Source organism: Oculina patagonica, chromosome 1 (assembly GCF_052425735.1).
Source record: "Oculina patagonica isolate OP01 chromosome 1, crgOcupat, whole genome shotgun sequence".
NCBI classification, from domain to species: Eukaryota; Metazoa; Cnidaria; class Anthozoa; order Scleractinia; family Oculinidae; genus Oculina; species Oculina patagonica.
The window spans coordinates 29,630,170-29,649,595 of NC_135758.1; the positions used below are offsets into that span (position 1 = coordinate 29,630,170).

At 36.6% G+C, this 19,426-nt stretch overlaps 2 protein-coding genes and 1 long non-coding RNA gene across 6 annotated transcripts in view; all 3 read right to left on the minus strand.

Moving 5' to 3' along the window:
- Positions 1 to 11,327, minus strand: part of LOC144662623 (phospholipid-transporting ATPase ID-like) — a 37,288-nt gene extending 25,961 nt beyond the window's left edge. Inside the window, exons 1-10 of one of the 4 annotated variants that reach the window (XM_078523490.1) lie at positions 11,192 to 11,327; positions 9,463 to 9,611; positions 6,093 to 6,265; positions 5,014 to 5,112; positions 4,128 to 4,189; positions 3,675 to 3,747; positions 2,710 to 2,780; positions 2,372 to 2,454; positions 2,146 to 2,252; positions 745 to 826 (exon numbers count right to left, since the gene is read on the minus strand). In XM_078523490.1, the coding sequence (XP_078379616.1) occupies positions 745 to 826; positions 2,146 to 2,252; positions 2,372 to 2,454; positions 2,710 to 2,780; positions 3,675 to 3,747; positions 4,128 to 4,189; positions 5,014 to 5,112; positions 6,093 to 6,265; positions 9,463 to 9,493 (781 nt within the window). In that variant the 5' untranslated portion in view covers positions 9,494 to 9,611; positions 11,192 to 11,327. Of the gene's footprint in view, positions 1 to 744; positions 827 to 2,145; positions 2,253 to 2,371; positions 2,455 to 2,709; positions 2,781 to 3,674; positions 3,748 to 4,127; positions 4,190 to 5,013; positions 5,113 to 6,092; positions 6,266 to 8,084; positions 8,522 to 9,462; positions 9,612 to 11,191 lie in introns of those variants that run through there. The other 3 variants (XM_078523483.1, XM_078523498.1, XM_078523507.1) reach the window with 3 other exon arrangements.
- Positions 11,328 to 13,850: 2,523 nt separating this feature from the next.
- Positions 13,851 to 16,401, minus strand: LOC144663173 (uncharacterized). Its single transcript, XR_013572583.1, has 3 exons — positions 16,247 to 16,401; positions 14,806 to 14,973; positions 13,851 to 14,207 (listed from the first exon to the last, which is right to left on the minus strand). It is a non-coding gene; the product is annotated as an uncharacterized LOC144663173 (long non-coding RNA).
- A 2,590-nt stretch (positions 16,402 to 18,991) lies between these two features.
- LOC144646307 (uncharacterized) lies at positions 18,992 to 19,408 on the minus strand. Its single transcript, XM_078505855.1, has one exon. The coding sequence runs from the start codon at positions 19,406 to 19,408 to the stop codon at positions 18,992 to 18,994; it is 417 nt and encodes a 138-aa protein (XP_078361981.1).
- Positions 19,409 to 19,426: the final 18 nt, after the last annotated feature.

Below are 19,426 nucleotides of genomic sequence, written 5' to 3' on the forward strand. Positions count from 1 at the left end.
TTCAAGAAATAAATGATCAGGGCCGGGTTGTTCAAAGCACGATTAAGCTAATCCAGGATTAGTGCAAATTTTGATATCAGCTTTTCAACTTTTCAGTGAGATTTTCTGTTTATATTTTACGTTGTTCAGCCTTGCCATCGACTAAACTCAGACTCCACAAAACGTAAGCAATAAAAACACTTTTATGCAAGAAAAATTGAACCCTCGATTAACTTTTAATCCTGGGTTAGTGTTAATCGGCTTTCGAACAACCCGGCCCTGGTCTTCTTGGAGGCTTGGGTAAGCAAAATTCTATACTATTTTAATCTGATTCTGAATCAAACCTATACTGTAACCTTCACTACAATTCCCAATAAATCTTGTATACAAAACAACATAACATGAAAATAAGAACCTGTTTTAGAATTTTAGCCTAGAATGGTCCTTATGTGAAGGGTGCTTAAAAATGAAATTTTAGCCTTACAGGTTCTTAAATGTAAGGTTCTTATACACGGGTTTTTACTGTAAGCTGATTTTTTTTTACGAAATTTTTAGTAAGAACATTTTCAACAATTTTAAACCAGAGTAACATTTTTATTTTCAATCCTGAATATGTAGGATGGTATTATGACACAATACATATATGACATGTTTTTAAATGGACACCTTTTATAATTAAGGATTAGTTCTACAAGAATTTGCCCAAAATAATTCTGTATCTTCTGACAGTATAGAAAAGTTAAACAAGACACTTTAAATTCATACCAGTATTCATCATGAGTTTAGTGTCATGACCAGCATATATCACCACGCCATACACCCATTTAGTGTTACGCAGCACACAGCCCTGATAGAGAAAACAAGCTGGTCAGTTGGTGAGTGTGATGAGATAATAAATAAGATAACGAGAATAATGAGATAATAAATAAATCAGTTTTACCTTATGTACTCTACACATAATGGTGAAAGATTAAACTTTTTGATATTAACTTCTTGTACAAAGTAAGTTACATGAAGACTGCTTGCTTTTAATTTTATTTAACTTAAAACCTCAAGCAGTGACTCATTGGTGAACTTACAATCTAATTGGCTAGGCAGGCAACTACTGTATTATTAATATTAAAATTTATTGATGGAGGGCCCTGGAGGGCATGCACAGTTTTTCAAGCATTATGGGAAAAAAAATACTGCGCTGATAGAAACCTGGAACTTGCAGTCTTAACTAATTGTTACATCGTACATGTTCACAAAAACATACTTAATGTCACAGTTCCTATGAAGTTTTACTTTAAAATACTTAAAACAATCAGACACAAAACCACACTGTATATGGCGTAAAGGGGGGAACACCGCTGAATCGGCGTGACAGACGAACTTCCGTTGCATGACCAAAAGCCAAACTTATCTCCCCAGCGGTAAAACCCGCACTGGATTGGACAAGTAAGTTGTCAAGCCTTACTTATCTCCCCAGCACTACGAGCCGACTCTGCTGGCACGTGCTGGATCGGACAAGAAGAGGCATAAGAGCGTAAAATAGCGAAAACGAAGCTTGGGGAAGTCGCTGCGAGACTTAACCGATAGCATCATGCAAGAGGTGAACCCCAGTTTATTCAATTAATTACAAGAACAATCAAGCCTCCAAAGGGAGGGAGGGTGGGATTTACAAATTTCGAACTAGGTTACAGTAACACAAGCAATACAACTAGCGAATGATGCTAAAGTTCATTCTATAAACTTTTATAGCCAGACAGTTGTCTTGATTTAGGCAATGGCAAATAGTGTACCATAGAAAGTAACGATCTCATGCAGGCTTAAATCAGACATGAATAGAGATACATCTATTTATGATAAAAGACTAGCCATACAAAATGCATGATATAATTGCGGTAGACAGTGTTGCAACATTTATATCTAAACGGCCATTGTAATCATTGTCCTTTAAAAACAAGAAAAGCGTACAGCTCCATTAACTGCGCTTTAATGTTTGGCCTTAAAGCTTAAATAATTTTTTGTGCAAATTGTCCCTTCAGATGCTCAAAATGAGATATATCAAACAGAATCAAGTTTGTTAGCTTTCACAAGCTTTCAGAGTCATCATGGCACCTTTTTTGAGTGGTACTAAATTATTGATGCAAAGAGTGATTTATCTAACAGGACATAGCTTACCCGTAAAATGACATTTTCATTGTCCAAAGGATATTGTGTGTCTTCATAAACTAACACTCCCTTGAGCTTGTCCAATCTGTTGTTGGGTGGATCACAACTAATTTCCACTAGAACAAGAAATAACAACCACAAACTATTAGTTTTAACCTTGTTTCATGCTACATGTTAATGTTTTTTCTGGCTAAAAAACAGGCCTGTGGCAAACATTTCACAGATTCAGACATACTTTTAACTTTTGAAAGTTGTTCTTCATCATCACCAAGCTCTCCAGTTTCAGGAAGAGGTTGACGACACTTAAGGTTGGTTTCCCTGTGGATGACAGAAATGTGTATTAGCTAAGAATTTTAAGGTCAGTGAAGGAGTATAAACTCAAATCAAAGCATTGAAGCTGATTTTGATAACCAGTATTAACATACAAACTTTAATAAAAATATTTGATAATGTTTCAATTACTGACTTATCATCACTTAAGTTTAAAAACCTGACAATGCAACAATGATGATAAAAAATAAAATGTACCGGTATATATTATTAAGCATATTCGTTAATATGTGCACAGCTCACCCATCTAACTCTGCTGTCTCAATGTAACACAAGCCATTTTCCTCACTGGTGGTGAGCACCACAATATCTGCCTGGTGAATTAGTAACGTAACATAAAAAAGAAATGTTGGTCTTACTAGACAGTACACTTGTCAGATTACCACCGATCAGTGTAGTGAAAGTTAAATACTTAACTTTCAATGTTCATTAATCATGTTATGCATCCAGCTGTTACAGGGCTATCACATACAGTGATGCATGTTTTTCTATTGCTACTTTGCTACAGTAACTGTATATCTATTTTAAAACTTTTGACATATTTTGAAGGGTACTGTTTGGTATGATCTGAATCAAAATCTAAGACAATTTGTGACTGGTGAATTGCAGATTTCCTGCCAGGACATGTATGCTGGCCCTTACACTTCTGAGATGAATTAAAAAACAAAACTCATCAGTCCATTGTAAATCCTACCGCCAACAGGGTCGTACCTAGTGGGGGGGGGGGGGGGGAGTTGCCCCTGCCAGGAAAACTAAATGTTTAACATAGTGTTTGATTTTGCTGGGCTATTTCTTGTAGCTAACTTTATATTGGGAGTTGCCCCTGCCAGGAAAACTAAATGTTTAACATAGTGTTTGATTTTGCTGGGCTATTTCTTGTAGCTAACTTTATATTGGAGTTTGCCCCCGCAGTGGAGTTAAGCAAAGTTTGCCCCCACAAACAAAAAATCCTAGGTATGGCCCTGGGGAACTTAATAATAATAAGGCATTACACAGTTGATTAATTGCAGCTTTAGCTGCAGTTGACTATTAAACAAAGTCATGCCATTCAAAGGGAGTAGCAAATAAGTTAACTTCTCATACATTTTAATTAGTTACTGTACTCATAAGTACAGAAACCTAAGTGTCAGACTGATAAGTCATTAACACTTGATAACTTTATAGCACTGCCTGATGGGTCTGTAACAGGGGATAAAGAAATGACTTACAGGAATTTGATCATTGTTGTCTATTCTGAGAACGTCACCAACTTGGATTTTCATCCATCTTTCTTCCCTTTGTCTGAATAAAGAACAATAAAAACACTTTTAATTGCCAGTCCCTTGTCACTTCATTATATTGAAGTTTCACTGTATTAATCCATAGAAAATCCTTAGAGCATGTGTATACTTTACTCATGCACTTTTGCCAAACAGATCAGTGAAAGATCAGTTTTATTAATTTCCTATACATGCAGTTTATGATATGAGCCACTGGGTTATCCTAAACAACAAAATAGCAATGTTTAGTCTTAATTAGAAAATTTATAATTAAAATACAATGTGGAATAGAAAATCTGGAGCTTTGCATATCCAAAGAGAAGAGGTTATCAGAGTACAAACATAAAGTAATGACATCAAATTTTTTATTACAAATATGTTTTATCATTTACAAGTCAGTACCCATTCTCTGCAAGAACCTTTGTCTTTCTGTTGTTGACTTGATCATCACTTCTATGCCGTTTCTGCAATGTAGAAAAAATTAACCTGTAGTTGTAATTTACGATTTAAACAATTTTACAGGGCTGTAAGTAACTACATGTAGCAAGAGGCAAGACGAGGCACTTGCCTGGTCTAAATTTTTACCCAAAATTAAAAACAAAATATGTTTTGTTGGGAAAATTATCCCCACTTGAACGAGATTGATTTTTCTTAGAAAATACTTCATGAAAAATGTCTTTGAGAACCCACTAGCAAGATTTTGCCTCGTCTAGGCAAAGGTCTGGTTATGGCTCTGATTTATTTAATTATTAACTTAAGTTTGTAAACTCTAATAATCGTGATAATAATTATTAATAATTATAAAATTATGACTACAATTTGTCTTAAACAATACATTATAAATTGAGGAGGCCATTAGTTTTATTTACTGCTGTAACATTCACGCATGTATTCCCCAAACAAACAAACAAGCAAAAAATGTTACAGCCAATGAAAACAGTTCAAGTGTTCCACTTGCTAAAATAAGACTCTAAATTCACAAATCTAAAAGCAACTGGTTTAAAACTTGACTTGCATAGTAAAGGGGGCATGAATGCACATTCCATTAACACCCTGTAAGTACATGTACCGTATTTTCTCGATTAAACGCCGGGCCCCGTGCCGGGTCTTTTTTTTTAAAAATAAACCTTTTATATTTTTAAGGTAATTTTAAAAAAATTTTTTATATTAAAAAAAAATAAAAAAAAATTTTAAAAAAAAAAAAAAAAAAAAAACCCCCGCAAAAAAAAAGCGGGGGGGAAAAAGTATGTGAATTTTCTTGGTACTGAAAAATCTTTGGTTGACTCACAATATCATCAGCAGCATCTTTAATTCCTGTTGCAGCCAAGACACAAACAAGAGGGACTGCCGTAGCTTCTGGACTTAATGCAGTGATCTTGGGAATGGACTGTGATAGAACAAAGACTCAGATTTTAATAATATCAATAAAACAAAAATAAACATATATTAAATAATTTTTTTGTGGGCATAATGCCTGAGCCAGTACATGTTAACTTATACAGGTAGAAGTTAAATATCCAGTTGTCTTGCGAATTCCAACTTTTTTAAATTTAAATCACAGAAAAAGCACCCAAGATGCTTCTTAATCTTTGTTTTAAAAATTTGGAACATTTCCCCAGGATGTTTATTTTTCATCATTCAATCCTCAAAAGCCTGCAAGTTGTACATACAGTGTACACGTATGTCATTTGTTGCAAGTCTTTTTGCTGCCTTATTACTCACATGTACAGGTCACGTTAATGATGACGATGACGATGATGACAACGAAGATGATGATGACGATAGGAAAGGGGACGGTGTTGTTTAACATAATTAGCAGACTATATGATTGTCAGTTTTAGACAGAAGGGTGTTTTGGCAATAATGATGATGACGAGGATAGTGATAATGATGACGATTATACTGCTGTTAATGTTGATTGATTTAAAGGGACTATGTCACGGCTAAGTTAATCTTATGTTATTAAATTTTGCCAAATATTCGCTATAAAATTAAATGTTTGCAAAGAAATTAATTCCTTGATACTAAATGACAAAACCATGATAGCTTCCTTGCAGCTAAATGTGTCTCCTGGGCGTCATTAATTAAAGTTACAAGCAGACAAGATTAACTTTGAAAACTATTCCGCCGGACCATATTTCAAAAGCCCACAACGCAATCGACACTTTTGGCCATCCGTACCTTCTTTCGCATTTGGTGTGTTATTTAAATATTCCTTCGCTGTTTTAAGAGGTTATTTTATACATTTAAACAAATTTGATGGTTGTTTCCTATGCCTAAGTTTGGCTAAAATCCGTGACACGGTCCCTTTAATAAAAACCTCAGACATATTATTTAGTCATAATTTTAGAAATCTAAGATACCTACCATGATAATAATTTGCATCAGAAAATAGATGTTGGCAATCCTCTGGAATTGTTCAAACAAGTTGAGAGGTAAAAAGGTGAGAAGAGTGTACTTTGACGTCCTAATGTAATTGTCCACATATTGGAATGGAGTATTAAATTCATGATCATTTGATCTGAGCTGCCTGTCTGTAGCTGAAAGACAAATGAAAATGTTTCACATGATTAAAAAAAATATATAATATTTTAAATTCGGACAATATATTTTCATCTCTTTACTGTCTGACTTGGAGAAGGTCGATGGCAGGTCTCAGAAAACCTACAGGCTAATGTACCAGTAAATGAATAGTCTGAGAGCAGGCTATTCATTTTTGGGTTGTTTCCTGCACTTGCCACTAACTTAATATTCAATACCGAGCCTCCTTAGCTTGCAGGCCAGTAAATTGATCACTGGATTTCAATATACTTGTACATGTGCAAACCTGACAATGTAAAGCTCAATTTTTTAAACTTGACTAAAATTCCCAGGGGGGGGGGGGAGGGGGGAGATGTGGGGAGGTTGGGAAACTTGCATATGAAAGGGACGGGGATACTCATCATCTCGCTAAGGGTGTAAATTTGGATTTTTGGTTTCGCTTAGGGGGTTCTGGGCAAAACGCCAATATTTTTAACCATTTTTATATAATGGTCTCGTTTACGGCTGCACACAAAGAAATATACATATACGGCTTGGCTCGCAAGAGAGATAAATCGTTGTTTTTTCGTGAATGAGTACCGGGACCTATCATTTTATATTTTTTTGAGTCTAGCAACCACCTACTTTCTATAAATGAATATGAACAAATTTCTAATGTTCAAAAATAAATAATAAACAGAAATGTGAACTTAGCCAGTACTCGTGATAAGTTATATTCAAGGTCTTCCTGCTCCTAAACGAATACTGGGTCTCCTCTTTTTTATTTCAAAAATAAAGTTCTCTTAGGATAAATAACCAGTAGGCAAAGTTTGAGCGAATATATAATTATTGTCAGTTCTATAATTTTCGGAGGAATGACCTTAAAAGTGGAGTTCCAGGCGTTCAAAGTAGGTTTAAATATTATATGATTACTTTAATATTTGTGACATTTGTTGCCCAGTCAGGTTAATGGCACTGAAAGCTATTCATCGGTCCATTATTCCAAACAATAACAATGTTTGGATGTTTTGTATTATCAAAAACTGTTTTGGCATAATGCATATTAAGTAAAACTTTTATGCTCAATTGAAATTCGTGTTCTTACATTTTTCAGAACAACTGCTGTGAGCTAGCTTAATCAAATAATAGCTCAAATCCAAACAATTAAATTTAAAGATCTAGACCATGATCTAATACATGCAATTATAAGAAACATATAATGTCTAGAAATAAAAAAAATATAAATAAAAAAAGAATATAGTCAGTCACTAAAATTTAAACAAAGGTCGATGAAAAGATAAATTTTCCCGCATCTTACAATGAAAAGCGTCGAGTACAATGAAACAAAAACCTTAGCAATAAAAATTTACAATTCATCTGGTAAACACAATGTCAAATAAAGAATAACAAATTAAAATTAAGCTCGCAGACGTACCTGCCCATGAATAAATTATCAAGATCAAAGCTAAATATAGTATGCTTGCTCTCTGTTGCATTTCAAAAGATATTACTGCACTTTAGTTTTAGACTTCCTCCCATTGAAAATCGAACTCGGAGAAGTAAGTTTGATGATCAAAGATCGAAGTTTCGAAAGTCTTTTGCTCCAAATTAAACGTCAGCGTGTATAATATATTGTTCTCATTTTCAAATTAAAATGTAGGCAGCGTAAAATGTATAGTATTAAAGCTTGCATACAGTGTACGTGTATCTGTTTCAGCGACAAGCTATTCCAAACGTGGATGATTTAGATTCAACGTGACACATCTCTATACTACACGGGAAGAAGAACATTTAGCTATTAAAGATCGGGTTTTCCTGAAATAAAGAAAACTCGTTAACCTTTATAATCTGTCGACTTCGTTGTTAGGGAAACTCCAGGCAGCTGTATCAAGCAAGTACTTCCTGATCCTTTTCTTGATGAAGTGCTTTAAACTATACAAAAATATCACAATACCTTCCTGGTTATCCTGTCCACGACACAAATGCATTTTCAAAGGCGTTGAACGAGTAGTTAATCTTCAACCGTAATAACCAGTTGACTAGCTTGTAGTTAATTGAAAGACACCAGGCCTACAAACTGTGGGATTTTTAACCGCCGTTGGTTGCGCTCTTGGTTTACCACAAGCTAATGACTACTGCGAAGGCTGAATTCTTTGCTAACCATCTTAAAACAGATGCAAAATCCTTCAAAATCCGCCTCCTTTTCGCCAGCGAACGGACCAAAGAACGTACGGAACGAGACAAATATCAAAGCAAACAATCCACCTACTCAGTTTCAGTCTTCTCTCATTTGAAGAACGCGCGAAAATGGAGGACTGGATTCCAGTTAACGCGAGACGCGCTTCAGACTTAGCTTCAGACGCGCTGTCGAGAGGCGCTGATCTTGTGTTCGTTTCCAAGATATATTGTAAACGAAAAAAACAAACAGACAAAAAAAGAAACACTATACACGTTTTTAAATTGGTTGGAATCAAAGTGACAACGGGCCTGTATATGGAAAAGACGCAAACTGGTTGCATAGCATCTACTTTCCGCCCATTCCTTTCTGGATTTTTCTCTGAGGGGAGTGGGTGGATCGAACATGTGTTCCCTGGAATGCAAACTCGTCTCCTACTCTTTCAACCCAAACATTAGAAAATAAATGTACAAAGACTAGCTGGAATTCGCGTGACTGGTTGGCTCAAACGCGAATTGATCAGAGCAGAAGTCCATAGTTAGTGTTATGAATCCACCCACTTTCTTTATAGCGGAAGTGGGCGTATTTGCGTTTTGTAAGAGAATCACGCGTTTAGAGGAGTGACAAAATATTTATAATATCAGAACGAATAAATTAGCGATTGTCACTTCTTGATGACAAAGCGTCGTGAGTTGCACAACTACAGGAAAATAGTTCATTTTCTTTGCTATTTTTTGCTAATGTTTTCAACTTTTCCCATTAATTATGCTTCCTTCCTTCCCCCAAAATCGGACTTTTAAGTTTAAGCCACCGATCCATTATTTTTTATAGTCACTTCGAAAAACTTTTGAAGAATTGCTTCATAAGAAAGATAGAATATTTTTCCTTTTCCATTTTTTTCGTCTGTCATCCCGAAGTGTTTTGACTATTTTTTTTGTGTGTTTCTCTTTGTGATTTTAGGGCCTTTTTTTAAACAGCAAAATCACCTAACATGTTACCACCTTACATCACTTTTTTTAAAATAAAGTTGATATAGATTACCTTCAGAAACTTTAGAAGTTCTTGACTTCATGCTCTGTTGCACCTTCCGGCTCTTTTCCTTTAAAATCCACGATAGCTTCAGCGCAGTACTAAGCACGAGTTGTTCATCTCAGTCAGCTCCGCCTCCAAGCTCAGTTTGATAAGCCAGACTGAGGATCAAACAAGATAACTATCAGTCTGGAGTTACAGCCTAACTCAAACCAAACTGAGTAACATGCAGGCAGGTTTTTATAGGGTGCTGAGTTAACCTGTACGCAATATCAAACTTTGCTCCACTGGCTCTGCTTACCAGAACTTGCACCTTGGCTTGGGAGAGGAAGAAGGACTTGGAGGCTTGACTGTAGAGAGCCGGAGACTTACGTCCAAAGTTCAAGTTGTAGAGGAAGCCTTTAATATAGATAATAGGGCTTTTTCGGTATGCATGTTTAATACAGCTATTTGTATCATTGAGCATTGGATTGGAATTCAATTCAGACTGTTATAAGCAAAGGAAAATGAACTAACCAGTAAAAGCGAATACAAATGGTACATGCAATGTTTTTTTTAAGCGACTATAAAACTTAACTTTTTGAACTGTTTTACTATTTTGTCAACAAGTTGTGGGTGTAGAATTTTTAGTAAACCCGTGTTGTCAGTGTCTCCGTAAACTGTTCAGTGTTACGTCACTGACCCGTCTATCTGAAGGTGTATGGATTTCATCAAGTTCTTTTACATTTCGGACAACGGATGGTAAAAGATTGTATGCTGGGTCCTGTTGTCGGTTGAGGGTCTATCTGTAATTTAGCAAGTAGTAGACTAGACAATCCACACCACAATTCTTGGAACACTTGCCGTTTTTACACTTAAAACAGGGGAAAAAAATCAAAAATTCCCCCTCCCCCTCCCCATTGCAATGTTGCGTACCTTGAAAAAAACAATGCCTTCCGTTGCCGTCTAGTTTGCAACATTGGTTTTGGGGGAAGGGGTTCTCCATATTTGAGAATGCCAAATTAACGGAATATGACGTTATAATTGTTGAAATGAGTGTCCAAAAGAATTATGCCACGGATTGTAGAACAAACAGTGGGTTTGTGTTTACACGAAACCGATCAGCCTTTTTCACAAGTTCAACGTCATTTGGTCGTATGGCGATTGAGGAGATTCAACTAAGCTAAGTGCAAAACAAGAAAATGATATCCCTGACAAGCTGTGCATGCTAAACATCAAATTTCTGAAACAATCGAAATATGACGGTAGTATTCGTTTAATTTAAGGGCATAAATAGCCCCAATTGCTCGAGAATATATGAAATATCTGCCTACCTACATACCTACCCTACCCACTGCCTGCCTACCATGTATAAATAAATAAGAAACTGACATTTTGAAGTATCATATACATCCTGCCTTTCAGTGCGCAAGTTTACTTCAAACATAAGTTGCCTGAATTCAAGTTATAGACAAACTGATGTTGTAATTGATACCGTTTGACAGTTTCATTCATTACAATTTCTAGCACGAGAAGTTATATTATCGACAAAACACAACCAAAACCTTTATATTCGCGATAAACGCGCGTTTTACAAAGAAGGCACAGAACACGCTTGCATGCGCGTCGATCGCTGTGGCAACAATAAAACAAATGACGAATTTCTAAAATGCGGGTACTCAATCGATTTCGCAAACTAACTTATGTAAATTCTGTATAAAAATTTATTAAAACGGTATCTAGACGAAAGAAAAAAATTTACCTTTAAATGACTTTTCGCTCACTTTCGCTTCCTGTAAGATCGATTCAAGACACAAGTACACGTAGTTTCACTCCACATTTCAACCGCGATATATTAATAGTAATGGCTGTCGGTCGGTTTCTGAAGCGAGATGGATTGTTTTTAAACCCGGTCAGCCACGGCAACAGAGAACATCAAGAATTCTGGGATTTTGCAGGTGATCTGGTTATTTAGTTTTAATTTAAAATATTCAATTTTGTGTTGACATGCGGGATGATTTACGTCGGGCAAACCACCAACGCTCAAAAAATATTAAGAAGACTTTCGCTCCAACAGAGCTACTGAATGCGAGGCATTTAAATCAAACAGAGCATAAAAATAGTGTGAGTCGCTACGAGGGATGTCCTGCCAGCGGAGGCGGAGAGAGAAGACTCAATTGAGGTTGATACAAAATCACCATGCAATAAATATTAATAAACCAACGAAAGGAAAACTTGAATTTACAAGGAGATAAGAATAATTTCACGCGCATTAATCTTGCAGCGTGGTTTTCTATGGCGATAAAATCTTTTCACACATCATCAATATACTTATATTTTTTCAAAATATCGAGCGTTTATTTATTTTTGTGCCTTTTGTATCATGTTACTGTTGTTGTAGTGATACAAACAGTTTTAATATTTTAATATTTGAAATTTAGAAATTTATTTTAACACAGAAATAATAAAGCACTATTCATACGAAGAAACTTTGAAATAAATCATTATTACTTATTCATTTTGACAGTTTTAATCTGTTGTGTTAAAGTCACAGTTCTGGACGGAACAACTAATTGGTTTTTTCGTCACTTTTCTTCTTGTGAGTCTGATTAGCATAGTGCAATTTTTATCAAGATAAAAGAAATTGAAAGAAGCATTGACTTTTCTTATCAACTAAAAGCTATGAAATCTATTGTCCAAATGAGGCATTTGCTGACTTTTCAAATTTCAATGCTCAGGCAAAAATTAAGGACAAATGTCATTCATTGATCATTGTCAGTTTTTAAGTTGTATATGTCTAGCGGTTCGTTTTGAAATAATGATATTTTTGAATGTTGATTACGATCAGAAAAGCTGAAAACAGCAGGACGGCTTTGTAATAAATTAAGAGCTCTAATTTGCATCGAGTAACCTGAGTCAAGCAATTTATACATTTCGTTTTTCTTTGCACGTATATTTTTGTCTTTTGTATAAACAGCGAAAACGCTTTAAAACTTCTGAAGAAGTAAGGGTACTTATTTTCTTGTAGATTACAATGGACGTTTATGTAATAACAACAACTCAATACATATGTTCTAGTGGTCACGTGGATAAAAAAATCTGTAGACTGGCAGAGTCACCACAGTGTTGGTTAGTCGCCATCTTGGATTTGGACGTCAGAGGAGAACCTGGGGAAGAGGTCAAGAACGCTAATGCATATACCAATATGCAAGGTTTGTGAACTATCGATAACAATCGATAATTCATCTCTGTCGTGAATTCCTCGAAAATTTGCAGTTCTGTTTTAAGCATGTCGATCTGTGTTGTTTTTGCTTAATACCATTTTGTTGGTATAATCGCAAAGCTCTTGAATTCTATTCGCTGCTTGCGCTCTGTTCGAGCGTCTTGCCAAAAGTGTCACCGAGGTAGCGTGTGGCCAGTGCATGCTTCTGCAATCGATACAGCTGCATTTTCAAGTTAGCTAATAGGATGGACTTACCTTTAATCAGAGCCACTATACAAGCTGAAGCAAACTGATTAACTTCCAGGCTTGAAAATAAGAACGTCTATTTGCTAATTAGACGGATATGCTAATTAGAAATATATTTCCGAATTGGAAAATAACAATGGTCGCACCAATGCGTGGAAGACAAATAATGAGCTAGAAGTGTTGATTAAAAACAAGCTCTTCTTTGTTGATGACAATGGCTGTAATTCCCTGGTGCCAGAGGTTTTCTTTATTCTTATGTTCTACTATAGCGAAGGAGTCCTAAAAGATCTTAAAATGAAAAAGAACCCTTTTGGAACCGAAGAAATGGCCAAATAAGGCCAAATTACAGTGCAAAGATCTCAAATGGACCACCTCACACCAATCAGAGAATACCGTGTCGCTCAGATTTGTTTTGCGAAAGGAGAAGTCTTAATCAACTAAGACTTTATTTTCGGATGAAAATTTGCGTTTCAAAAATCTTTAGGTTTCTTTTTGGACGGGATACCCTGTCTGAAAATATTCTGGTACATGCAAGAACACCACACGGCACGGTAAAAACTGTCTAAACATAACGATATGAAACCCAAAAAAGTCCTACGGTCGTGAAACAATTTTAGTTGTGTATAATAATCTGCCGCGAGAAAAATAACGCTTGGTCGCAGGTTAGTTGTGTAATTACACTGGCTGTTACGTAAAAAGACGTCATGAACATGTCACACAATCTTTCAACACACATCACAAAACAAAAGAACCCATTTTAGAAAAAAAAATATTTTTAATAACACTAGAGCAAAGAAATTATCTTTTAGCAACACTGGAGCTTTACAATTTCTCCTGCACAGTGGGTACGCTGCGCATGCACACGTAATCACAAAAACAGCACCATCAGTGGTAGGGCTTAAAATAATTTTAACCCGAGCTGATAAACTTATTAGTTATAGGCGACAACAGCAGTGCTAAATATAAATTTTATTGATTTTAAATTTGTTATTGGTTACAGAGTTTTACCAAAAATAGTTTGGAATCATCTAAAACTTACAAAATATTCCCACTGATCAATCAATATAGCTGATTTCTGAATGAATTGGAAACCGGGGGTAACATGAAAGCTAACCTGGCGGGAATTTGATCAACATGCATTTAAAAGCTATAATTATGTCAATAAGCGATCTTTTCCCATATAGTTACTAATTTAGTTATTATAGTTATGTAACGCACTTTCTTTCAGTGATATAATGATGTACTATGTCGGAGTGTTTATCTGGTTTTTGTCATCAGCGCACATTTTCGTTGTGTCTTGGTCTTTGTTCTGGAAAGAAGCAAACAGACCATTTTAAGTAACTTGACAAAATGACCGAGTCAAAATCTAGTAGTCATTGAGCCGTTTTGTATGGTATAATCCGCGTTGTCCACTCGAAGCCCTGGATACTACAGCCGGGACATTCAAGACATCTTGATCAAGCTTCCACAACTGAGAGCTGTCAGCCAGTCATACACATACTAGCTCAGCACGCACATTAAACTTCTTGTAGCTGATCAGATTTGCTTCTAAAACAATTTACATTTATTGTGTGCGCTTTGGTTGGTGTTTCCATTGTGTCATGATGTGGTATGGGGTTTGTGTGTAATATCAGAACAGAATAGCAAACAAACAAACAAAACCAAAGCAAAGCAAACATACGAGTCTTCTGAATGAGGGTGTTTTTCCGTGGAAAGTTTGGTTAAAAACACCCGTGTTAATTTGCATGCAGAAACGTAACTAGCAAACCCAAGCTCTCTGTTCATATGAGTATAAGCAATTAAGAACTATAAAAGTTTTCCCGGGAGCCTGAAATGTCTGCAATCTTCTGCCTGACATTTGAAGCTATAAAGTTACACTTGGATAATTTACGACGCATCTGACTTACTTCAGCAAGTGTCGCAGGTCTCAGGGCAGTACTCTCGTGTGAACTTGGTGTAATGTTCTCGCCGAGAAAACCAACGCGGGTTTCTACACCAGCTTCTCCAACGGTGACAGAAACGAGGGAAATCGTCTTTGCAATCTGCTCTTTTCACGCGTGACAGGTAATACCCATCTAGAAGGAAGTGAGATTAAACAAAGAGATAGAATTTATTTTCCGAAGCGTGCAAAAAATTCATTTGGCAATTGACTTGAGAAATAGCCAGTGCACAGCCCAGTAATCCCTACGCGAATGATTTTTCTTGAGGAGAGTGGACGGCTGTGCAAAGGCTAATTAACCAGTCAGAAACCGTGATGCCATTGCTCGTGTTTTTGGTGGAAAATATCATGATTACGTGTACTGCCAACTTTTTCAAGCCACTTAAACCGAAATTTAAGCTAATTTGCTGTTAATTCGAAGGGCTCTTAAAAAGACCGAAAGTTTATCAGTTTGTTAGTGCTGTCAAAGCCGTTGAATCTTTATTGCAGTTGGCAGAAGCTTAATTACTGACAAACAAAGCTGGCTTACATTCAGTAATCTGTTTCAGTTTCTGCTCAGAATCTTCATAACTCATAACTGAGAGAACCAACACGGTATAAAGCTAGTTAACTTGTATTCTCTGGCAACAACGACTAACTTCAAAATAGACTCTGAGATCTCATTTTACCAGAATAAGGTTAAATTCAGTTTTCTAAATATAAACTAAAGTGACGAAAGTAGTTTCCTTTCGAAACTACGAGGGTTTTCAGACTATTGATTTCCACAATTTGTAACAGTTGCAAAGTATAATTCTCAATAGTTGGCGAATTAATACACTCTATCGCAGAATGGTAACTCGAGTGCCCCACTAAGTAGTTTTTGTATGTGTCTTGCTTCAAATTACTTACGGTAGTTATTTTGCGTACAATTTTAGCGCACCTGACTCGACTCCAACTTACTGAACACTTCTCCACAAAGTGTGAACTCAAAAATTATACCTTCTTTGCCTTGGAAACAAACGTAAAACCCTGCTTGAGTTAACTGATATTGAAATTCTATTACTGTATATTACGAGTTTTGTCGTTTTCTCGAATTGAAAAGTTTTTAATTTGATTTTTGTATTCAGTCAAACAACTGTTGACTTTTGATGGTCATGCCAGTGATAACATTGCAGAGAAAGAAACATATAACATCATGAACAATTGAGCTTAAACTGGCAACACAAGTAAAATACAACCACTAAACAACCGACAAAAGCCGTGAAAAAGAAAATTGTTCACAGGAGAAAAGAATAGCAATTTTATGCGAAGATAAATACAGGGAAGAAACCGGCCGAAAACAAATTAATAGTTTCACTGCGGAACAATGCCTGGCGTTCAAGCACATAGAAAATTATATCAGTACAGAATGAGCTTCTTTTTCTGCTTACCGTCTGCTTCAAGCTTTCCGTTAGCGACTGAATCGGCAACAAGGAAACCCACAAGAAGTAATGTAAACAAAACCCTCGCTACTTTCATGTTTTCAGGTTTGCATCAGCCGTAAAATATAGTCAGAGCACCTCTTTTCTGGACGATTTCAATTAAGAAGCTGTTTTTATAGTCTCCTTAAGTTATTTTATCATGTTTACGACGTGCAAATTATCTTTTTAACACCGATAAGGATCGAAAAAAAAATAAGGGATTAGCTCAGCGTAAATACCAGGGCGTTAGCGCCGGGATTGTGGAATACGCGTGAAATGTAAAGCATTATTTTCTGTTCTATTCTATGACTTTCTGTTCTATTCTAATTGCACATCACTTCGATCAGTTTAAGCTTATCATTCGACTTTGCGTTTATCATTGTTGAATAATCACTTTGAAGGAACGAGAATGGTTGAAAACTGTGTAAGGATTAAAAAATAAACATATGCACATGTGCACAGCTAGGGACAATACGAGTTGCATGTTATTTTGTATTGTACAGCTATCCAAGATATCAGCGCAGTCAATTCTTTAAACCTGTCTTAGTAACGTAACAAGATCAAGATAACGAAGAACGATTAGGAAAATCGTCAGTTGAGCTTAAACTAATCTCTCCAAAGGAGAATTTTAGAATTAATGTTTAAAAATTGCTGAGTAACGAAAACTATGCTGTTGAATTTGGAATTTGTTGCAGTAAGTGCCTCGAATATTTTCCCCAAGAGCTAAGCTAACAGAACGGAAGTAATACTTCGTGTGGAAGGTAAAGAGATTTAAAAGATGACCCCAAAGAAAGATCTGTTTGTGAGATCGATCACTTGCCAGGCAAAAAAATCGCACGCAAGACTCTTCTTGTGACGCAGAGGAGAACATTCCTCAGGTCTAACGCCAAAACTGCCGAAAATACAGCGATTAGGTCAAGGAATCTTTTTTGACGTTTGAAAGCAAACTCTTTTCTTTATTCCCTTTTAACGCCTCCTAATATTTAGTAGGAATTAGTTTCTGCTTACTAGCTGACAATGTTCCATGCAATCGAACCCTGAATTTCTGCCAAATTAGGATTTCGCATTCACGGAGATAAAGTTTTCTGAACAAACGTTCAGGCATGCGAGCTATTCAGGCTATCGTGGCACGTTTACAAATCATTTTAATATTGACTCATTCTGAACAAAAAAAAAACTGATGGGTCCGTGGACACAGGTCAGTCAGGAGGATGTGGCTGGTCTTGTGCAATGCTAATACTTGCATTCGAATAGAGCGGTTTTCAATTGAGTGTCGTAAAACCAAAACTAAAGTAATCACTCTAGCCAATCAAAAAGAACAGAGACAAACACAGTCATAAAGGACGAAGGATAATCCGAATAAATTCATTGTGTCCAACAATTCAGACAACAAATGAGGATCTTGATAAATATAATGTTATATTTCGGTATAAGCTATACCATCATCAGACTAATAAAATTAACATACAAGCTAGATCTTAAATACTGTGAGTGAGGAGACGGAAACAATAAGTTTACTCAGGAGAATAACAAACACAGTCAACCAATTAAAACTCGAAGTAAACACATGTAGCCGACACGAAGGGCGGGAAAACGTGTGTGAGCGCGGAGTCACGATTGGTTATCGTTTTCAGTACTTCTGATTGGCTGAAAACCATTGCAATGCAAACGCGAATTACTTTCGACACTCAAGTAAAAACCGTTCAAACTCTATAAATTACATCCCAGTTAATTTGCTTTTGCCCTAAAATAAAGAATAAGAGAAGGATCGATATCGGGATAGGAAAAGAAATACGGAATATGAAACAATGGGGTAAGTGGTAAAAAATGCCAGAAAAAAGGGAATAGTAGGATATGGGGTGTGGGACATATTTTTTTAACGGTCAAGGACGGATTAAAATCAAGGTAAACTTCGTTCAAATTAATCACCTTTCGAGAACTTTGGCTTTGCCAGAAATGAAGTGTCTCGTTATGATAGATCTGATTAAATTATTTTCTGATGATTTGCTTAATCTGATTCATTTCATAGCGCATTACTGCACGTCATGCACGTATAGTGCTGCCAGCTCAAATGAGTGCGACCCAAGCTCTTGCCGTCGAGAACCAGACCTCTCGACATTCTCGTCCCCATAGCTCTTTCGTTTCTCTTAGCCGGATTGGCACGAGAAAACGGAGGGTCACTGGGGACATAGGATTTTTGAATTTAATAATTCGAATTTTTTTGATTGGCTTTTTGGAACAAAGAATTCCTAAACGGAAGTCGAAAACTTAACAACTCTCTCATACATTCTTTTGAAACGTCATGACTGCATACATGAAGACCGGAAGTCCTAGAATCTGGGACTGGAAATCCTGTGTTCCCAGAGCCCTTTGTTTCCTCGTGCCAAGGCCCAGCCGGCTAAGAGAAACGAAAGAGCTATGGAGACGAGAATGACCTCTCGAGAGAAAGCAACAGACTTCGCAGGCTCTACTCGGAGTTCCAACAGTCGATAGATTTTTGTATGGAGGCCCTAGAAATTTCTTGCAAGATTTTGTAAAGGTTATTTTACTTTTTCATCATTTATTTTTTGCTTTTAGCTTAACTTGTCGAGAATAAGATCCCTCTCAGGGTGGCTTTCTCAACAAATCTTTCACACTATCACTCACTCACTCATCCTCTTCGCTCCTCTAACTGGAGCATAAGACTACCCAGAAACGTCCTCCATCCTTCACGGTCTATTGCTCGCTGTTCCACCTCATTCCAGCTAGTCCAGCCCAGGTCTTTACGCTCACCTTCCACAGTTCTTCTCCACGAAATCTTGGGTCTTCCTTGCTTTCTCTTGCCTTCAGGGGTCCAGGTGAGAGCAACTCGGCAATTGTTGTCTTTTCCCTCCTCAAGATATGACCTATCCATCTCCATCGCCTGACCTTCACGGTTTCTGAGATGGGTCTCTCCTTAGTTCTTTCATAAAGATCACAGTTAGAGATGGTGTGTGGCCAGAATATTCCGAGTATTCTTCTTAGACATTTTCGGTGGAAAACGTCTAGCTGCTCGATATCTGTTGATGTAATCCTCCACATCTCAGCGCCGTACAGGAGAACAGAGGTCACACAGCTCTTGAGGATTTTCAGCTTGGTGTGATTGCTGTACATCTTTGATCTCCAGACAGG

What these genes read in the sequence shown, in the direction of transcription:
- LOC144646307 (XM_078505855.1), bottom strand. Translation starts at nt 19,408, where the DNA reads ATGTACAGCAATCACACCAAGCTGAAAATCCTCAAGAGCTGTGTGACC.